Raw genomic sequence first — 19,506 nt, 5'->3', positions numbered from 1 at the left:
AGTTACTGTCTGCTTCAGGAGATGCCAGACTTTTATAGAGTTCAAAATACTCTCCGATAGGACTTGGGGCTTCAGGATTTTATTTTGCAAGACATTGGCTTTAGTGATTTATATCAATCAATGGTATGCTTGTAAGTTATTTTCTATAGAGAAGCATGTCGACATCAACTGAGTTTGCAATCCATTGATTTATGAGTTGTGAATTACTTGGAATTAGAACAGGAATTGGACTTGACAGGGAGGTTTGCCATTCTGCCACGTTCACTTTAATCCATGTTCTGTCAGCTTTGCCTGTTTCTGGGTCTTAGAGGTGGTATTGGAATTCATCTGAACATCAACAGTGATCAAATTGTCAATATTCTCTTTGAAATGAATGCATGCTTGTGAGCTAAGCACTAGATTAAGAGTATGGCCGTTGGATCGTGATGGTATTCCCATTACTCCTGTTGCTGAAAAGCGACGCCATAAATAAAACACAATTAAATTATATTTCTCATAATTATGTACTGTCTTTTTTCTTACTGCAGTTTTCCGTTGAATCGTTGAACAATGAAATTAGAGCAAAAATGTTGCGGCTATTTGACAAATATCTCATTAGTTGAAAATAGTTGTGTGCAGTGAGTTAACAAATATGCACCAACATGAATTCCTATTTTAGAAGACTAGGAGGCGGAACAAGTCCTGCAACTGAAACATGTATATTGCTACCACTTGCAAAGCGATATCAGCCCTTTCGGCAATCAAGATCTGTGCTAATGTAACCATCAATATTAAATAGTCTTATTTGAATAGCCCATTGTATTCCTGTTTGCACCTTATATTTATTAAGGGATACTATTTTCAGGGAGATCAGAAACTGAATTGAATACGCTTTTAAAAGTGGTTATCACTTCTACCCTTTACAAATATCCACCTTGACAATGTGGTAAATGACATAAAGATAGAGGTCTTGCACAAATGATTGCTTTGCCGTCGACAGTTATTTTATTTGTTTAAATTTCTCCAGCATGGCTCTAAGACAAAAGCAGAAACCCTTGCCCTAGTCTGATGCAGGACAAGGCACACCACATGCTGTCACTGCAATAGGGCCCTTTGTCATTCTAAATGTGATAATCAGCTGCAGTCTCAGAATGACAATGGGCCAGTCCACAGTCTGTGCGAGGTCTGGGAGGGGCTACTGCAGGCAGCCTTTACAGTTTAAAAGATACTTGTGAGCTGGCCCGAGTGAAAACTTTAAACTCCTGGGGCCTCTCGCAGGGGAAACAACATACTAAAATAACAGACGTCCGTGACATTTATGGACGGTTGGTCACCCTAGATGTTAACCACATCTTCTGGTTCATGGCTAAAATTGCGACAGGGAGTTCGAAGTACACATATTCCTATTTCAAACGTCCTGCTTCAGAGGAGAACTAACATTTGAGTTCCTGTTACCCGGACCATACGTTTTACACCTTAAACCAGTGACAAGTGTTTATTTTGTGTTGTGCTGATTGGCTATCGATAGCCACAACACTACTCTTTGTCCCCTAGGTACAAGAGGGTACTCCTATTACATAGACTGCTAATTCAGTTCCTTGGGCCCACTGGAACAAAAACATGATATACCAAGAGTCTCCAGCCTTTACTCTAAAAAGAGCTAATTATGTTGGGTGTAAATACTCCTGAGCTACTCATATTACTGATGTGATAGTAACCACTTCAGGCAAGATAATATAAGTACCCACCATGTGCAAGATTCCCAGCAGCGATTACAACAGTGCATCAAACACGGTTGCCAGCGGTAATGTAAAAAAATGCTGTCAATGTACACTTCTTCTACATGGGTAATACATAACAGCCATAGCTGCAGTGCCCCAGCAGCAAATTAATAACATTGGTTATTGTCTCCCCAACAAGGTTTCATTTTTATTACTCAAAAATCAGCTATTAATATATTTTGGAAATTCAATTAAAAAAAAATTCAGGCATCAGCTTATAAATTCTAAACATATATACATTGTTTTGAACACGTGCCTTTTCAAATTTGGTATAGATATTTTAATTGAACCGCTACACCCTGGAGAGCTACTTGAGGTATCTGGAGAGATACCAGTAGCTCATGAGTTACTCCTTGGCGAAACCTGAGATATGGGAAACCTTCTCCATCATTCACAAGGAGTTCATAGTATATAGTCATTGTTGTATTCTGCTTTCCTTTTACCTTGTCCTTCCTTTGTGTCAGTCTCTACTTGTCTATGTCATGTCTCTGTGATGTCATACACTGTTCCACCTGTTGATGTTCAATGAGATTTGTCAGTTATCTGGAGGCTGAGCAGGAAGGTACCTGCTCCCGGTGGGGTTTATTGCCAGATTACATTTCTACTTGAATGCTTTACCTGACCATCTAATCCCAAGAATAAATACGCTACTTGAACATTACAACGAGGAATTATTCATCTTTATTCTACTGAATGCAACACTGGCGACGATTGGAGAAAAGAAACCACGCGTACCAAAACTAAAGAGAAGAAACGGAACTTAATGCCTAACGACTTGGATGCCCCACCGGCGTCTGTAACATCAGACAGCCTACAGAAGTAAGTGTTCGGCATTACATCTGGTTCTCGTTTTGAACTGAAGCTGTCCAGAGGGACCAGCGACGTGTGCCGGTAATCGGCAGCAGCGTTTTAAACTGAATGGTGAAATTGATGAATTGTTTGTTCCTCAACTTTCCAGAGGGAGCAGCCAGGTGTGCTGGGAAGGGGCAGCAGCGAATTGTGTTCTGAGGATAACTGTCACCTTTTGGGAGCCATTAGGAAAGTGATATTTCTGAACCTGAGGCCCGTGAAAAGTTTAAAGTGTTTCAATTGTGGGTGATTTCTACTGGATTTGGTGTGCCGCCATTGCGCAGGTACTGTGTGTTCAATCTTGTAATTTGGCGTTTTTCAAATTTTTTTTTTTAAGCTGTGCTACATTTAACTGTCATATTTCTTTTTTTTAAAATAAAGTGCGCGAGCCCGGTAAAGGGATTAATGCTTACCTGGTTGCGAGTAGCAGTTCCGTAGCCATTCTGACGTCTTTGGCTGCTTAGCTGTTTCTACGGCGTTCACAGCTCTAGCGTGCCGAGAGCCACCTGGCGCAGCGTATGCTGCGGGCCGCCATGTTGGTATTGGCGTTTCATACCTGTTTCACCAACCACGCACCGTTTTCCAGTGCCGATAAAGTTGTGGATATTTGTATAAGTGTGGAAACAGCAAATACAGGTACTCTTTTTGGTATTTAGTAAGACGGAAATGTGAGCGGGAGTTGGCAGACGGAGATGTAGACGGCAGTTGGCAAATGAGACACCAGTGGAAGCAAAAATAGTCTGCACTTTGCCCGAGTCTGCAACACCTGCAGCTCTGAGTTACGCTGATAAGTGGGGTTTGCAGCATGTGGAAGTCATTCGTAAAAATTGCTATTTTGGGAGAACATTATAAAATATGAAACTACCACTATTTGGGAATGTGCCTAAACTGGGACTCCCTCATCAACAAGGTTCTGTTTATGTAAGGAGAAATAAGAAGTTGTATGGTCTTTTACAAATTAATTCCTGCAGCTCCGCACGTGAGGAAACTGCCTGCACGTACATGAAGATATATGGTCTATGTACTCACAGAAGAATTTTTGGCAATGAAGCTTTATCATTTCTTTTCCCTTTCATTCACATTTCAATCAACAATTCAGGGAAAGAACTGTCTCCCAAGATTTGACGACGGTGACTACTTTTATTGTTTTAACTTGTTATGTTTAAACTTTTGCGATCTATTCTGTTGCATATTAACTAAGTTACGCAGTATGCTGTTTCTGCTATAATTTACAGTTTAGTACTAGCATATGTGTGCGTGTGGGATTTATTTTGGAATTTGGAACCACTTTTGTGCTCTCAATTTTTGAGGTGTTCAGTTATATTTGATTTTATGGTGATGCGTTTTTGAGTCATTTCATTAATGGTGTAATTTATGCGGAGCCACACTTTGCTAAATTCTTATTGAGGTGCTCCATTTATTTGTTGAAGGGTTTAATGTTTCAAATGAAAGAACGAAAGGAAGAAACTATGCATGCTGATGAATTCTTCAAGTGTTGCTGTGAGGAGCCACATTCTTGTTAAGTTTAAAGTTGAAGAGCCGTGGTGTGCTCACTTTTGTTCATGTTCAGTTTTATTTGTGCTAATATTTTGATGAACCACGGACGTGCTCTAATTATTTAGAGGTGTTCAGTTTCAGTATTTCACATCCTTACAGTGAGGAGCCTTAGGTGCTCCATTCTTTTCTTGCTTATTGTTGATGAGCTTTAGTGATGCTCAGTTGTTAGTCCTTGTTTCATGTGAACCACTTTATAAGTGCTCTATTATGTAGGAGTTCATGTGCATGCTGTGAGGAGATGTAAGGGCTCAATTTTTTCGTCATTTCGGTTTAACCACTTAAGTACTCTATTTTATAGAGGGGTTCAAATGCTTGCTGTCAGGAGCCGTAGGGGCTCAGTTTTATTGTCATTTCTTATGAACCACTTGAGTGCTCAGTGTTTAAGAGGAATTCAATGCTTGCTGTGAGGAGCCGCAGGGGCTCTGTTTTATTGTCAATTTAAATGAACCACTCTATTGTGCTCTATTTTAGAGGAGTTCAAATGCTTGCTGTGAGGAGCCGCAGGGGCTCACTTTTATTGTGCTTTATTTTGTTAGAGGAGTGTAAATTAAATTTTCTTTCTACGGTATATTGTTCCTCATTATCCTATGAGCACTTCAGTTCCATCTTCTTAGTTATTAATGAAGGATAATTCATTTTCATTTAATGTAAGTTCTGTTTTCTCACATTTATTACTATTTGATTGTGTTGGTACGACTTTTGTACCCACACCCATTTTGTATATTCGTCCTTTTCTCTCCAGTGTTGTGTAGTGGGCGTATATGCATGTGTTTGGTTTTTTTGTTCTGTTGTATTTTTTCTCCTCTTTGTGCTCTCGTCTTTACATCTTTTTCGGTTAAGGGAAGGGGTGTGTATTCTGATTCTTTTTACCTTGTCCTTTCTTTGTGTCAGTCTCTACTTGTCTATGTCATGTCTCTGTGATGTCATACACTGTTCCACCTGTTGATGTTCAATGAGATTTGTCAGTTATCTAGAGGCTGAGCAGGAAGGTACCTGCTCCCAGTGGGGTTTCTTACCAGATTACATTTCTACTTGAATGCTGTATCTGACCATCTAATCCCAAGAATAAATACGCTACTTGAACATTACAACGAGGAATCATTCATCTTTATTTTACTGAATGCAACACATGTTCGATGTTCCCCTTTTCTGGAGGGCCCTTACTTTAAATGCCTTGCCTATATCTCTCCTTCTGCCAGTGAAGGGAGTTTATTACCATGCACCATCTTCCTTTGACCTCTGCGGTCACTCCTTTCCAGTCTGCTAAAAATGGTCCATGCTGGCTGCCATGACAGGGAAAATTTACCTCAGAAAAGGATGCCATCATCAGTATCCGTATGCTTTATTGGAAATAAACTATACAACATTGAAGACCTGTGGTCTCAGCCTGAGGTTTCCACCTTCGCATACTTAGCAAAATTAACTCTCAATCGAGGATGGGCGAACAGTAGTTACAGCGCCCATTGAGTCCAGGCTTGATCATTGTAACTCCATAGTCCTGTGTCGTACCAAAGCTTGTTTAATCCCCCAGTGGATCCAGAAGCGGGCTTCCAGGTTAAACCTATCAGCCTGTGTTTGCTGGCACCACTCCTCCAACAGCTACTTTGGTTACCAGTAGCATTGTGAATTCACTTCAGAGCCATGTGTATTGCCAATTATACCACTCCTGCTCCCTATCCAGACTTATTAGGCAATCATCGTCTCCTTCACAGTGCTGGGTAAAATGTGAGTTTGACCAATTGTGTGCTTGCACAGGATTCCCCATATCTAGGAAGGTTTTGGTGGCTGCTGCTAATCCTACTTGAAAACCCCCCACCGCTCAGTTTGACACAGACAGTTCCAAATTTAGAGTTTAGGCAAAAGCTTTAAAACCTGTTATATGTTTGATAGGACAGCCCATCCACCATTCCACAAAGCCTGAATACCTTCAGGTGTGTGTGCTCACTTTACAAATGCTAAATACAGATATATTACGGCAGAGAAAAGAATGTGAAAAATCACCTGTACAATCTTCACCTGCCCCAATCCACGCTAAAAGTCCTGTAACCCTCCAGGCCTCCTCGATCTTAAGTTCCTTTTTGGTCATAGTGCTAATCAGCCAATCTCACTCACCCGAGCCGAGTCACCAGTTAGTATCCCTCACGTAGAGCACGTTCAGCTGTTTGGGGCATGTCAATCCCATGCAGTCCGATGCGAAGTAAGCCACAATTTATCCACACACATCCCAAACAACGGGTTTTTATTTTGTATAGTACTGTATACACATCTGATCCCAAATTAAGGTGTAGGCTTCATGCAGCCCCATATCTATGAAAGGGACCGCGGATTTCTCTGAGTTCCTGAATTACTTGTTTCCCGCTAACAGAAGAAGGGAGATTGTGCTGCCTGTGGTCGCATTCAATGTGTATGACGCATCCAAGAGACGGCCCAACAGCACCATGTCTGGACACTGTCCTTATGTAACTTCTGTGACCAGTTATATGTTGTCTAGGACGTCAGCCCAGAATCCTGCTATTACTGGTCAGGCCAAGAGAACGTGTGGTGGTTTCTCCTTTTTTCCCTCCACTGCTCCAACATGTAATCATGTGGGTCTCTTCAGATGCGTGCAGGCGTGTTGGTGTGTAATCCCAGATAGGATCTTATCAACCCTCATTGAACGTTCAGAATGCAGGCAGCTTCCACAGGGTACGCCATGAAAGTATTTGGACTGCGAAGACCACACTTTGTCTTGGTGTCCACATCCTAAAGGTAAAGCAGATGAGATGGTTGGTAATAGCCTCTCATCCCCTCGTTTGTGCTGTGAGTGCTCTGCAGCCACCCTCTTCTGATATTCCCTTCCCTGTAAACATCCGAACAGATATCCTTTATTTGCCGTGATCATTCTTTACTGTGGAGTCTGGTGCAGCCTGGAAAATGCCAGCTGTCCGTGGACAGCTTAGTGATACCCAAGAGAAAATGTGTTAGCGTTAACGCCTCATGTCTGTCTTCCATGTTCACAAGAGGACGTCACATTTCTCATACCTGTCTTGCAGGCTGTCCTGCACAGTTCATTGTTGTCAGTGTAACATTATTTTGGAACCCTTGCTTCATGAGTGTCGCTCTGCGTGCAACACCTTCAGCTTCCAATCATGGCTCCTTTTCCAGTTTATCATGCCATGTTGGGTCGATTGGCTTTTCTTGTGCATCTTCTTTTTGGGTGACTATATTTAATTCCTTCACTGCTCCTCTTCCTGGAAGGGTTTTTTCATTTTAATGGTATTGTCATTTCTAACTATTTCAAAACTTACCTTTCTCCTATTTGCATGCCGTCCATTAGCAGTGCATTAGATTTGGCTAATAGTTCTCAGAAGCTGACCCACACAAAACCTGTGTGTTGTGCCTAAGAAAATGGCATCCAGTGAGTTATTTGTGTGTTCTGTGCTGGAATTCAACTGAAGTAGCTGAGAAACAGTATTCTGTCAGTGTCCAAGAAAGGACCAGTTCCGAACAGCATCAGGACTTCAAAGCAGATTACCACGTCACATCTAGGAAAAAGATTGGTTATCAATTATAGCCTAGGATAGGCATCCCTGAGAGATCACACATCTCTTAAACAGGAATACAAATAGTGAAACCACCAACAATAGAAAAGAACCAAGGAGACTACTCTGTTTACTGCCCAGTACCAAAACTGGTCAAGACACTGTAACCCGTCCTACATGTATGGGCGCTAAAGAAATTAATCCAGTCACAAATGTTCAAGATGATGACACTACAGGAGGTTATTGTGCCTCTGAGAAAAGGGTCCCGGAGCAAGGGTAGGACGCAGGCAAGGTGCCTCTAGAAGCCCATCACCGGAGCAACAACATGCTCTGGCCAGCCCCGTCAGCCACAGACGCTCGTACTAGGGGTCTACTGTTCACCCCAGTACACGTCTACTAGGCCTTCCTACCTCCTTGCTAATTTATGTCACTATACTGAATACCAGGTGGTAGTGCACTTTTTTACACATCACCGGTCCTGACAAAGTGCCAATTGACCCGTTAGGGGCAAACCAGGCACGAAACATGTTGACCATTCACACATAATTTGACCCTTGAGGAACATTATTTTCCACACGGGTACACACACCATTTTTAATTAGGCAGGAGCTACCTAGCATATTAAAATTTAACCCAATAGGACTGTTCCTTACCTATTTTAACTATCTCACTCCCTTGTGCACCACCCATCTCCCACGCACCTTATGGCTTCTTCTTCAAAAGATCCCCGCCAAGGAGCCCCGGTTTCGGGAGCCCGTCAGGCATTGCAGTGCTGGCCTGACGAGGGGCAACAGCCCAATGATGAAGCATGACACCTCTCGGGGTGTGTGAAGGCATCACGAAGAAAGACCTGTCTTCCCCACGTCCCCTTACAGGAACTGCACACTCTGTTATAATTCTGCGAAAAGGGAACCATAGTTAACCATAGTCCTCAAAGACCCATATTTCTATGCTTAGATGAACAGCGGGAGCAAGAAGTTCCATTACCAGTTGAGAATCCTGAGTGTGGGATAAAATCTGCATCAAGGGTTTTCACAAAATGCCTAGCTGTAGTGGCAACACACCTGAGGAGATGGGGTGTCCATATATATCCATAATTGGGCGATTGGCTGGGAAAGGTGAGGTCACTCAAACAGTGCCAGGACAGCATAGAAACAGTTATAAAGACACTCCATAGGATAGTTTTTCCCTGAACTTGAGAAATGGTCCCCAGATTCAAAGAGGAAGATTTTGTTTCTGGGAGCAAGTCTACATTCCATAGAAGCCAAAGCCTTTCCAGTGGCAAAGAGGATCCAGCCACTGACCGAGCAAACTCGCCTTTACCAGAAGCATCAACCTCTGATAGCAATGACATTGGAGAAGTTAATGGCAATGATGGCATTTTCCATCCCTCCAATACTCCATGGCAGACTTCACATGAGACCACTCCAGAAGTGGCGTCCGTGGCAGTGGTCACAGGCAATCAGGAGTTGGGAGGATATTGTGAATGTCACAGTGAAAATGCACAAAGAGTTACAGTGATTACAAACCACATCAGAGTAAGCAGACCATTAAGACAGCCAAGGACAGGGTAAAACTAAACATTAGAGGCCTAAACAGTGGTGAAACGCAAAATGTGTTGGAACTTTAGAGCCTTCTCAGCCCCAAAACTCTTCCATACACAGATCGGGGAGAAACAGTTCAAATCCAGTCAGGTAAAATATCCACCATGTTCTTCCATCTTCTACTGCCACAAACAGGTAGAGAAAAGGTCACACACACTGTCCAAACTAGCACATAACATATGGAGATGGTATATTCAGATAAAGTAGCAATAAAACTACTGGGAGTAGAGAACACAGAAGCAGAAAGGTTTAGCAGACAGGCAAATGTCCCGCATAAATGGGAGCCAAAATAACAAATAGTTAAGAGAATCTTTCTGTAGTGATACACTACACATGCATCACAACTCGAGAGAATGCAAAATGCCAAAGCTTTGCATCCAGGAACCCACACAACTGGTCATTAGGGGATGCCCTATTGCAACAATGGTTAGGGAAATTTGAATATGCTTTCCCGCCATCCTGCTAGTTCCACTGGGGCTAGAGAAATGCCAGAAAGCACCCACAACTCTAATCCTGAATGCATCCCAATCAGCTAGACAGACATGGTTCTCCGACCTCGTGGAGATGGCACAAGACATAGTTGTTGAAAATTGGGTTACTGGTTGGGGGTTGGGTGGGTTGAAACCCTACTCAAGCACGAACTACAATGTCTTTCAAGGTGAAGCACAAGAATACCCCCAAATTAACCTGTTCTTATTCCTCCGGTAGTTTGGCAAAAAGCATTCAGGCAATGAGCAACATTTTTATGCAGCACTTCAAACAGTAACAAAGTGAAAACACAACACAAGAAAAATTCCACATCAATTTAAAAAAATCTAGCAAAATTTAATGAATTATTTAAGGCCAAATCAGCAACAATCCAATCAGTAGAAATGGAGATATGCAATTTCAATTGCTAAGTGGAAATAGTGCCTAGAAGCACAATGTGACCTGCCAGACCGGGACAAAGTCCCAAGTTCAGGATAACCGTCATGGAGTGTGGGCCCAGGGACCCAGTTAGGCCCGCTAAACAATAACTAAGATCCTGGTTTGCGGAGCGTTTGGAGATCTCTCGTCTGGTGCATCATGCAGCTGCAGTTCCGAGAGGCTGCGATGTGGAGTCCTGCGTAGTCGTCAAGGAGGGGCTTGCTGAGCGAAGTCTTGTGTCCCACTCCGGTGGTTCAGAAGAAGCTGCAGTGCACTCTCCTGCGTCATTGTGGACGATGCAGTCATTGAGGGACTTGTGATGTGAAGGCCTGCATCGGGTATGTGTTGCTCAGTTGGGGTTCCAACGAGACTACGGGCTACAGTACGAGGTTTGGCATTGGGGATGTCAACCTGCTGTGATTCTGATGCCGCTACGGATAGATACATCGCGCTGCATCGGTTCTACAAATAGGACCACAGTTTGGCTGGCAGAGCACCTTCAGGCCCACTTCCAAGTGTCCAGGAATGGGGTGCCACCACTTGTGTAGTTGGGGGGGGGGAGGGGGGGAGGTTGTACTCACAGCAGACAGAGTCTAGGTGCTGGGTTCAGGGTGGCTGGAGCCTTTTCTATCCCCAAGACTCTGATCAGGAGGGCAGCCAACTACCCTGTGGACTCACTCTGGTGGTCCTGAATTCAAGATGCAGGTCCAGTCCTTCACTCATACATCAGGGCAACAGAGTGGAAGTTCTGTTGCAGAGTAGTACATTAGCCCTTCTTAGGCATCCAAAGGTCCAGAGGTGTACTGAAGAGTTGGGTCTGAGGGTCCAATATTTATACCTGGTGCTCACTTTGAAGTACAAGAAGGTTCTGGAGGGTTCCACCCCAAGAGGTGCTCCTAAATTCCTGCCTCCCTACCCTGGCCCCAGTTTGTCGGGGGTCACAATAGACTTTTGTAAAAGCCTTTGTGATGTTCAAGTGTGGCAGGTGACAGCTCCTCCCCCTCATCAAGTCAGAGATGGCCCATCCTACCAAAACCTATGCTCCTTTGTCTCACTGTCTGGGAGCAATATATAAAGACCAACTGGCAGCTACATTTAGTCATGTGACCCAGGAAAAAGGCTGCAGGCACCATATAGGCAGGAAAATTTCCATTTTCAGAATTGTAGCTTAAAGTCGAACTTTACAAATAAAGAGGGTTTTAGATTCCAATTCTTACGACACCATGCTCTATATTCCGACTTGCTCCGAATAGAAAGTTGGCACTTATTAAATATAATAAGGCAACCCAATGTTATCCTGTGGTGGGGGTAGGCGTTTACAGTAGAGAATAACAAATGTAGGATCTTTTTTTACAACCAGGACATGTCAAAGTTAAAAGTACATGTCCAACTTTTTAATTGCACTTCATCTAGCCCTATGGGATGTTTAAGGCCTACCCTAGGGGTGACTCATATGTATGAAAAAGGAAGGGTTAGGCCTGGTAAAAGGTTTATTTCGACAGGTCGTAATGGCAGTTTTAAACTGCACCCACAAGCTTCTATGGGAGGCCTGGGACATGTTTAAAGGGACTACTTAGGTGGTTGGCACAATTAGTGCTACATGCCCACTAGTAGTGTTTAATTTGGAGGCCCTGCGTACATGTAGTACCACTTTACTAGGGACTTACAGGTAAATTAAGTGTGCCAATTGGGTGTAAGCTAATTTTTATTAACCTAGCAGTTCAGCAGTGGTAAAGTGTGCAGAGTCCTACAAGCCAACAAAAACGGGTTCAGAAAACAGGAGGGTGAAGGCAAAATGTTTGAGAATGACCTTGCAGAGCAGGCCACGTCCAATATAGGATATGAGACTGCCGGGTCATCTGAACTTGTCAAAACAAATAGGCCAGCTAAACTGCCCTGACCACACCACCCTTAGCCTTGTGACTTAACTCTTATAGACATGAAGTTTGATCGCTTGGTGCTTCCCCTAAGCATTATTGAGGTGCTAAAGAAGGCCAGAAGGCCTACCACAAGGAAGTGCTATATCACAAAGTGGAACAAGTTCATGCAGTGGTGTAACTAGAAAGGACTTGGGAAAGCTGGACACAGATAAGGGACTTTCTAAGCCTCCCTTTAGGTACATCTATCAGCTATAGTGGCGTACACAAGGGGCACCATAAGAAGGAGATTTTCAACACACTTGTTATCAAGAGGTTCCTGTAGGAAGTGAAGATATTAGCGCCACGAAGCTCGGACCCCACACCATTGTGAAATATGATGCTAGTACTGAGACAGCTCATGAAACAAGCCTATGTGATAATGACCAAACGTGGACTCAATTGAATAACACTCAAGGGTTTTCTTACTAACGATCATGTGTTTACGGAGGGCTAGTGAATTGCAGGTACTCTCAGTGCAAGAGCCTTACAGGCAAACACACACAAAGTGGTAATGACAACTAACTCACAGTTCCTCCTGAAGATTATGCTGTTTGTCATGTCGAACAAGCTGTACAGTTACCTGCCTTTTCCCAACAAACAAAATCACAAGCAAAAAGGGCTTTATCAATTGGTTGTCAGAAGGACAGTCGTGTATTACCTTATATTACGGCTAATATCATAAGGTCTCTAATAAAGAGCTCTCTTGAGGGGTCTGTTAAGCATTGCAGCACCGGCCCAACGCGGAGCAGGCCAGTGATGAAGCATGACACGCATATGGGACTGTGAGGGCATTTACTTCTGATCACTCAGATGCCCCTCCCCTGAAACCCTCTGATCAGGTCCTTATTCCCAACTGACAGCTTTACATATTTCTTTATTCTGGAAGAATAGCATACCGCTTTCATGTTACTACGATTATTTAGGAGAGTGGGTGCTGGACTTAATAATCCCTCCCTTGATTTACACCAGTCTTGTATTACAGGAGACAAAACAATCTGGAAAAGAAGCCCATTGTTTGTGACATGTGTAGCTGTAGATATACATGCTGTGCATACTCCTGCCATCTAGTGTTATGGTCAGACGTGTACAACTTGTATTTGTTCAAATCGTTTTCAGTCACGAAGCGTGGTGACTCTACCTCTTGTAGACAATGCGCATGTACATCGGCTCCATAGTCAGATTGTTTTTCTTCCCTTGTTCAGACATGTCTACTGGGGCTCGCCGGGCTTTCAGCACCATTCCTCCTCGGTCTAAACAATCCCACTGTTTGATGGTCTCCACTGCCGGGTGTTGATTTGACTCCATCTTGTGGTCAATTAAATTTCCACTTTTGGGGTTCTGCCCCTCACAACTCCCATCACTAAGGCAGCCGAGAATGTCCACGTGATGAAACGGACTCTTTTTTTTTCTGCTCAAATTCCCACACAAAGTCTGTGGGGACAGATTTGCTCAAAGTCTGTAACTTGTTACCTGTCTCCTGATCACCAAGAAGTAGCCTACGCGGCAGGTCATGCATTCCACAAAAAGAAAAATTCAGAACCGAAGGGCACAACGCATTGCCTCGGCTTCAGTGGCACAGAGGAGACGACGAGGACCTAGACATTTTCTGTAAAGGGGAGGGAGAAGCCCTACAGCAGCCAAGTGAGTCTGCTGCTGATATCGTGGAGGTGTTCTCGTTGAAAGATGCTAACTTGGAGTCTGATGTCGAGACTGAAGGGCCACCGCCAGGTTCAACACCCGCTACCAAGGACCACAGTGAGTAGTGTTATCCCATCCTCCGGAGGCACTAGCCTCGAGCTTTTGTGCCTCATCTGATGGCTCCGGGCCGTCACTGCCTCATGGCGGGCATGGAACTACTAGACCAGACACCTTTGATACCTTTGGCACCAAAGTCTGCTTCAAGGCCTCGGCCCTTGACTACCTCTTCAGCGTCTGATCCAAAGGCGCCCTCTCATCCGCACTCCCAGTCGAAATCTTCAGAACCGAGATCCACCTCTGGACATTATGGTTGTTGCCCTACTTCAGCTCCATCAAGGCCATCATCCATCCAAGCCTGTCCATCCACTGAAGGACTCCATCCCTCACAAGAGGAGACTTAATTCAAGGAGGCCCTCAACCCTCCTTCAGGGCTGATGCCCAAAAAGCCCTGGTTCTACGACAGAGGCACCTATCCATTCATGCCTGGTAAGACTGCACCTCCTCCTCCACCTTTTCTTCTTCCACCTTCTCCTCCATCCCCCATTGGTAACTCCCCTTTGTGGCCTGTGGACCCACACACACATTCCCCACAGGTATCTTCTCATTCAGGTGGTTGGGACAGTCCAGGATCGTCCTGTGACTCATATAACCCACTATATGATCCTCAGACTCCTGCCCCTTGGGAAGCATACAGGGAAGACTCAATGGTGAGGAAAGCTTACTCAGGCCTGGCCAGGGTCAACGCTGTCCAAAGTCAGCTACCTCTTTTTCAGCCGGACTGTCTGGTAATGGTCAGACCAGTAATTTGTTTGTTAGGCATAATGGCGTCCTGCATTGCAACTGTGTAACATGGAAGTTAACACATGCGTCCCCTACAACAGTGCCTGGCAGCACAGTGGTCTCAGCAAGGGGGGTCTATGGGAGGATCTAGTGTTAATTTGGGGCCATACACATCGCTCTCTGCTGTGTTGGAATGCCAACAGCCTGTTATAGGTACGGCCATTTCTAGATCCAGTTCCGCAGTAGGCTATCACCACGAACTCCTTGCTCACCAGATGGGGAGCGCATTTGCAAGATCACACAGTCCAGGGCTTATGGACACCTGCACACCAGGGCCTCCACACCAACCACCTAGAATTGCTGGCTATTCCTTCACTCCTTTACAGCAAGGTCATCTTAGTCCTCATGGACAAAACCACAGCTATGTTTTATCTACAAAAGCAAGGAAGTACATCACTCATCCCAGCTGTCTGCTCTATCCAACTTTATCTGGAGGAGGGCGAAACATTACAGAGTGCAGTTGGTCATACAGTACATTCTGGGTCTGAACAAAGACTTGGCGACCTGCTCAGCAGTATGCATCAACAAGTCCATGAGTGGGAACTCCACCCCCAGGCCTACTCATTTACTTCCGGCAGTGGGGGTTCCCCTCAAATAGACTTTTTTGCCACCACCAAAAACACAAAATGCCCAAACTTTGCCACCAGGTTACTACACCTGCGGTCCACGGACAATGGACTATGGATGAACTGGTCAGGGATATTTGCTTACGCTTTTTCGCCTTTTCTGCTCCAATTGTTTGTAGTTCACAAGCTGAGGCAGACATCCCTTACCCTCATCCTAGTAGCCCCAACCTGGGCATACCAGTCTTGGTGCTCCACTCTGCTGAAACTCTCTCTGGTTCCTCTTGGACACTTCCCAACAGGCCAGACCTTCTCATGCGGAACCACAGAACTCTCCCACAACTCAGTCCTCAGCAGCTCAATCTTGCGATCTGGTTTCTGGGGTCATAGAGTTTTGTTATCTGCAGTTATCGGTTATCTGGCGTTATCGGAAGAATGCATGTCCATTCTTTGCGAAGCACACAGACCTACTACTAGGGCCTGCTTTGCAGCGAAATGGAAGCGTTTTGTGCACTATAGCCTTCCAAAACATATCAATCATCTCAAACCGTCAGTACAAGACATTGTCTATTACCTCCTTCACAACTCATGCGTTGCTTGCACCTCCTTTGGTTATATTTGGCTGCTGTGACTACTTACCTACAAAATAGGCAGCACACTTCCATCTTTAGGGTACCAGTCATTAAGGCCTGGCTTAAGTGGGTTATCCTGCCCCGGACACCTCCTGCTCCGGTGTGAAATCTCAACATCTTCCTAACTAGGATCATGGGCCCTCCTTCTGAACCCCTTTACTCTTGTCCCCTTTAGTTTCTTTCATGGAAGGTAGTCTTCCTTGTAGCCATTACTTCCCTTAGAGGAGCCTGTTTTCCAGGTTCATCCAGCTAGGGTGGTTCTCAGAACCAACCCCGTTTCTGCATAAGGTGGTTTCCACTTTTCAGCTCAATCAAACCATTTAGCTTCTAGTTTTCTTTCCACATCTAGAGTCTAGCTGAATGCACCTTGCATACCTTAGATGTCAAAAGGGCGTTAAATTTATTATGTGGATGGAACAAAACTCTTTTGTAAGACACAACTCTTCATGTTCTACTCCGAGCCACACAAGGGGCCTTGTATCTCCAAAGGAGGGACTACTCGTTGGCTTGTCAAGTGTATTCAAACTTGTTATGCTGAAGTTAAAAGGCCCTATCTTTTCCTCCAAGACCCCATTCCACTCGCAAACAAGGGGCTTTTATGGCTCTTTTGGGCAATATACCATTAGCTGACAGCTGTAAGGCAGCTACTTGGTCGACTCCTCAAAGGGGAACAACCTTTACAACGCAACTTTTACAACGCACTACCATTACAACGCATTTTTTACAACGCATAATCCATTACAACGCATGATATTACAACGCATGACACTACAACGCATTTTTAAAAACTACCTTTACAACGCATTCCATTACAACGCATACTACCTTTACAACGCATACCATTACAACGCATAATATTACACTATACTATCCAACACTTACCCTACTGATGCACCCCCTGGAGTTAGAATAGTAATTTTTACCCCTATACTATCCAACACTTTCCCTACTGTTGCACCCCCTGGAGTTAGAATAGTAATTTTTACCCCTACACTATCCAACACTTTCCCTACTGTTGCACCCCCTGGAGTTAGAATAGTAATTTTTACCCCTACACTATCCAACACTTACCCTACTGTTGCACCCCCTGGAGTTAGAATAGTAATTTTTACCCCTACACTATCCAACACTTACCCTACTGTTGCTCCCCCTGGAGTTAGAATAGTAATTTTTACCCCTATACTATCTAATACTTACCTTAAATGTAATTTAATATTATGCGTTGTAATGGTATGCGTTGTAAAGGTAGTATGCGTTGTAATGGTAGTGCGTTGTAAAGGTATTTTTTAAAAATGCGTTGTAGTGTCATGCGTTGTAATGTCATGCGTTGTAATGGATTATGCGTTGTAAAAAATGCGTTGTAAGTGCATGCGTTGTAATAGTGTGCGTTGTAACGTCATACATCCCTCCTCAAACTGTTACTAAACATTACTATGTGGATATCCTAGCTAGACAACAGGAAAAAGTTGGCCTGGCTGTCTTACACACACTGTTTCAGTCTTGAGCAACATCCTCAGGCTAAGCCGCCACTTTTTGGGGAGAGCTGCTTTACAGTCGATGTACAGCATGTGTATCTACAGCTACATGTGCCACGAACAGAAAATGTTACTTACCCTGTAAGCATCTGTTTGTGGCATGTAGTGCTGTAGATACACATGCACCCACCATCCTCACTGGCTGATTGAGGTTAGTTGCAAATACTCTTACCTTTAATTGTTTACTTTGCATGGTCATCTCTTCCAGAAAAGAGTCCGGCTGCAAAAAAAATGCTTACCTACCTATAGGAATAGTTTTGCAGGATGAAGAATTTTCATGTGACCTTCCTGCCTTCCCAAAATGAGTTAAATTGCAATAGAGGGAGGAAGGAGTGCATATAGAAGAGGAAAGCATACCTTCAAAGAGGTCACCCAAGAGGCTTCTGGGTCTCATGTATGATGTCATGCAAGGAGGCACATATCACCGAATAGCCAGCTTAGTGCCCACTACAAAAGAGAAGGAAATAAAATAGATATTTCTGGACCCAACCACTAGATGGCAGAACGATGCACTGCATGTGAATCCAAGCTGTAAAACTATTCCTACAGATAAGTAACCATTTAGTTTTAGGTATGTAACTTTTTCTTACACCCATTGTTGGTTCCTCAAATGCTCCTAATAACCTAAATTATTTTATGCTGACTATCTGTACCATTTTTGTAATACTTTTATTTGATGAGTATGTATATTAATCAACAATGTCATGTGTAACTCAGCAGTCTTTTTTATAAACAGATGTCTTCAGTCTAAAAAGGAAAATTGTGTTAAATGACTGTCTATTTTACTTTTTCAGCCAACGGATAGCTTGCGCAAAAGAGCTCCTAGTTCATATTTTGAACTGTGAAGGCACGTTTGTACACATTGCTGATTTAATGTATTAGCCACTTGGTGAGCTCGTGCTATTCACATCGCCCTCTTTTTGCCTCCAGATAGGAAAATGAGGTAACGCGCCATCAGCCGTTTTATGGCTTCAGAACACTAAAAAGAGTCCATGATACAAGTCACTTATTCACATAGTCTCTGAAAGGTGATTCAGATAACTGTTTACCTATTGAATGCCTTCATCCACTTAGAGTATCACACACAGTGTCCAATATGTGGCGCACAGCACCTTAGTTACCTCAACGTTCTTAAGAAACATAATTGCCATTTGGTAGCATGTGCTTGATTTGTGTACTGTCTAATGGGAACCCTGCAAAAACATTTCCCCTTTTTTGTACTAGCCCTATGTAGTTTCTCCTTCCAGTTGAAGCAGTAATTAAATTTACCTGACTTGAAACCAGATTAGTAATGCTTATTTTCACCCCCACAGCTTTAAAGTTCTATGGCTAAGCCTGTCCCAGTTGTTCATCCGGCTAGAGATTGAGGTAAGAGGGCTCAGTTATTTCTCCTCTCCCCCTCCCGCCCCTCCAGCCTGCCCGCTGCTTGTTTTTAATGGTGGGATGTCCTATTGGAGCCATTTTTAGTATTAAAGAGTGTTTGTACCAGTAGAAAATAACACTCAGAGTGCATTGTCCTCAAGCTTATTTAGCACTTCATCTGTTAATGGAAAAAAACGAGTTGAGTGTTGAATGTATCTGTTATTTTCAGCTCTTTTCACTGTGATTCACCAGCGCTGGTTCTGTTCAACACTCTAGTGCGTAGTCAGAAAAGAATCTCCCTTTCAGCAGATAGTTATAACCAGACAATAACTCGCATCCAAACCAGTCAATCACCAGAACAAAACACCAACACCCTCAAAAGGCCAAGTAATCACAGTAATAGAGATATTTATTTTAATTAAAAAAGATTTTCATAACAATTAATCATCTACAGTAAATGATCCCGCAATTTTTCAAAATTTAAAAACATTATTCAAGAGGTTAAAAAAAACAAATAAACATTGTATACACATTGCATGCAGGGGAGAACCTGCAAGAAAGATACTTTCTTATCAACATTGAAGGCAAAAACATTAGCTCCAGATCATTCGTTCTACATATAATTGTTATTCTGAATACTTGATTTGTTAGAATTACAAATGTCTCCACAATCTACAGTCTGCCTTCTTAGTCTTGCCTCGGCTCTTTTCGGTGGATATCACTGACTGATTAAAAACCACCTTCTTCAGAACAAGAATTA

The 19,506-nt window shown here is 43.5% G+C and overlaps 1 protein-coding gene across 11 annotated transcripts in view; it reads left to right on the top strand.

Moving 5' to 3' along the window:
* Positions 1 to 19,506, top strand: part of LPCAT4 (lysophosphatidylcholine acyltransferase 4) — a 1,035,593-nt gene that overhangs the window by 735,480 nt on the left and 280,607 nt on the right. For all 11 annotated transcript variants that reach the window (XM_085651786.1, XM_085651792.1, XM_085651797.1 and 8 more), the window contains exon 8: positions 18,698 to 18,752. In XM_085651786.1, coding sequence (XP_085507912.1) covers positions 18,698 to 18,752 — 55 coding nt within the window. The remainder of the gene's footprint in view (positions 1 to 18,697; positions 18,753 to 19,506) is intronic.

This window comes from Triturus cristatus, chromosome 1_1 (genome assembly GCF_964204655.1).
Source record: "Triturus cristatus chromosome 1_1, aTriCri1.1, whole genome shotgun sequence".
In the NCBI taxonomy this organism is placed as follows: Eukaryota; Metazoa; Chordata; class Amphibia; order Caudata; family Salamandridae; genus Triturus; species Triturus cristatus.
Note: the sequence above shows the minus strand (reverse complement) of the source record. Positions and strands in the feature narration are given on the sequence as shown.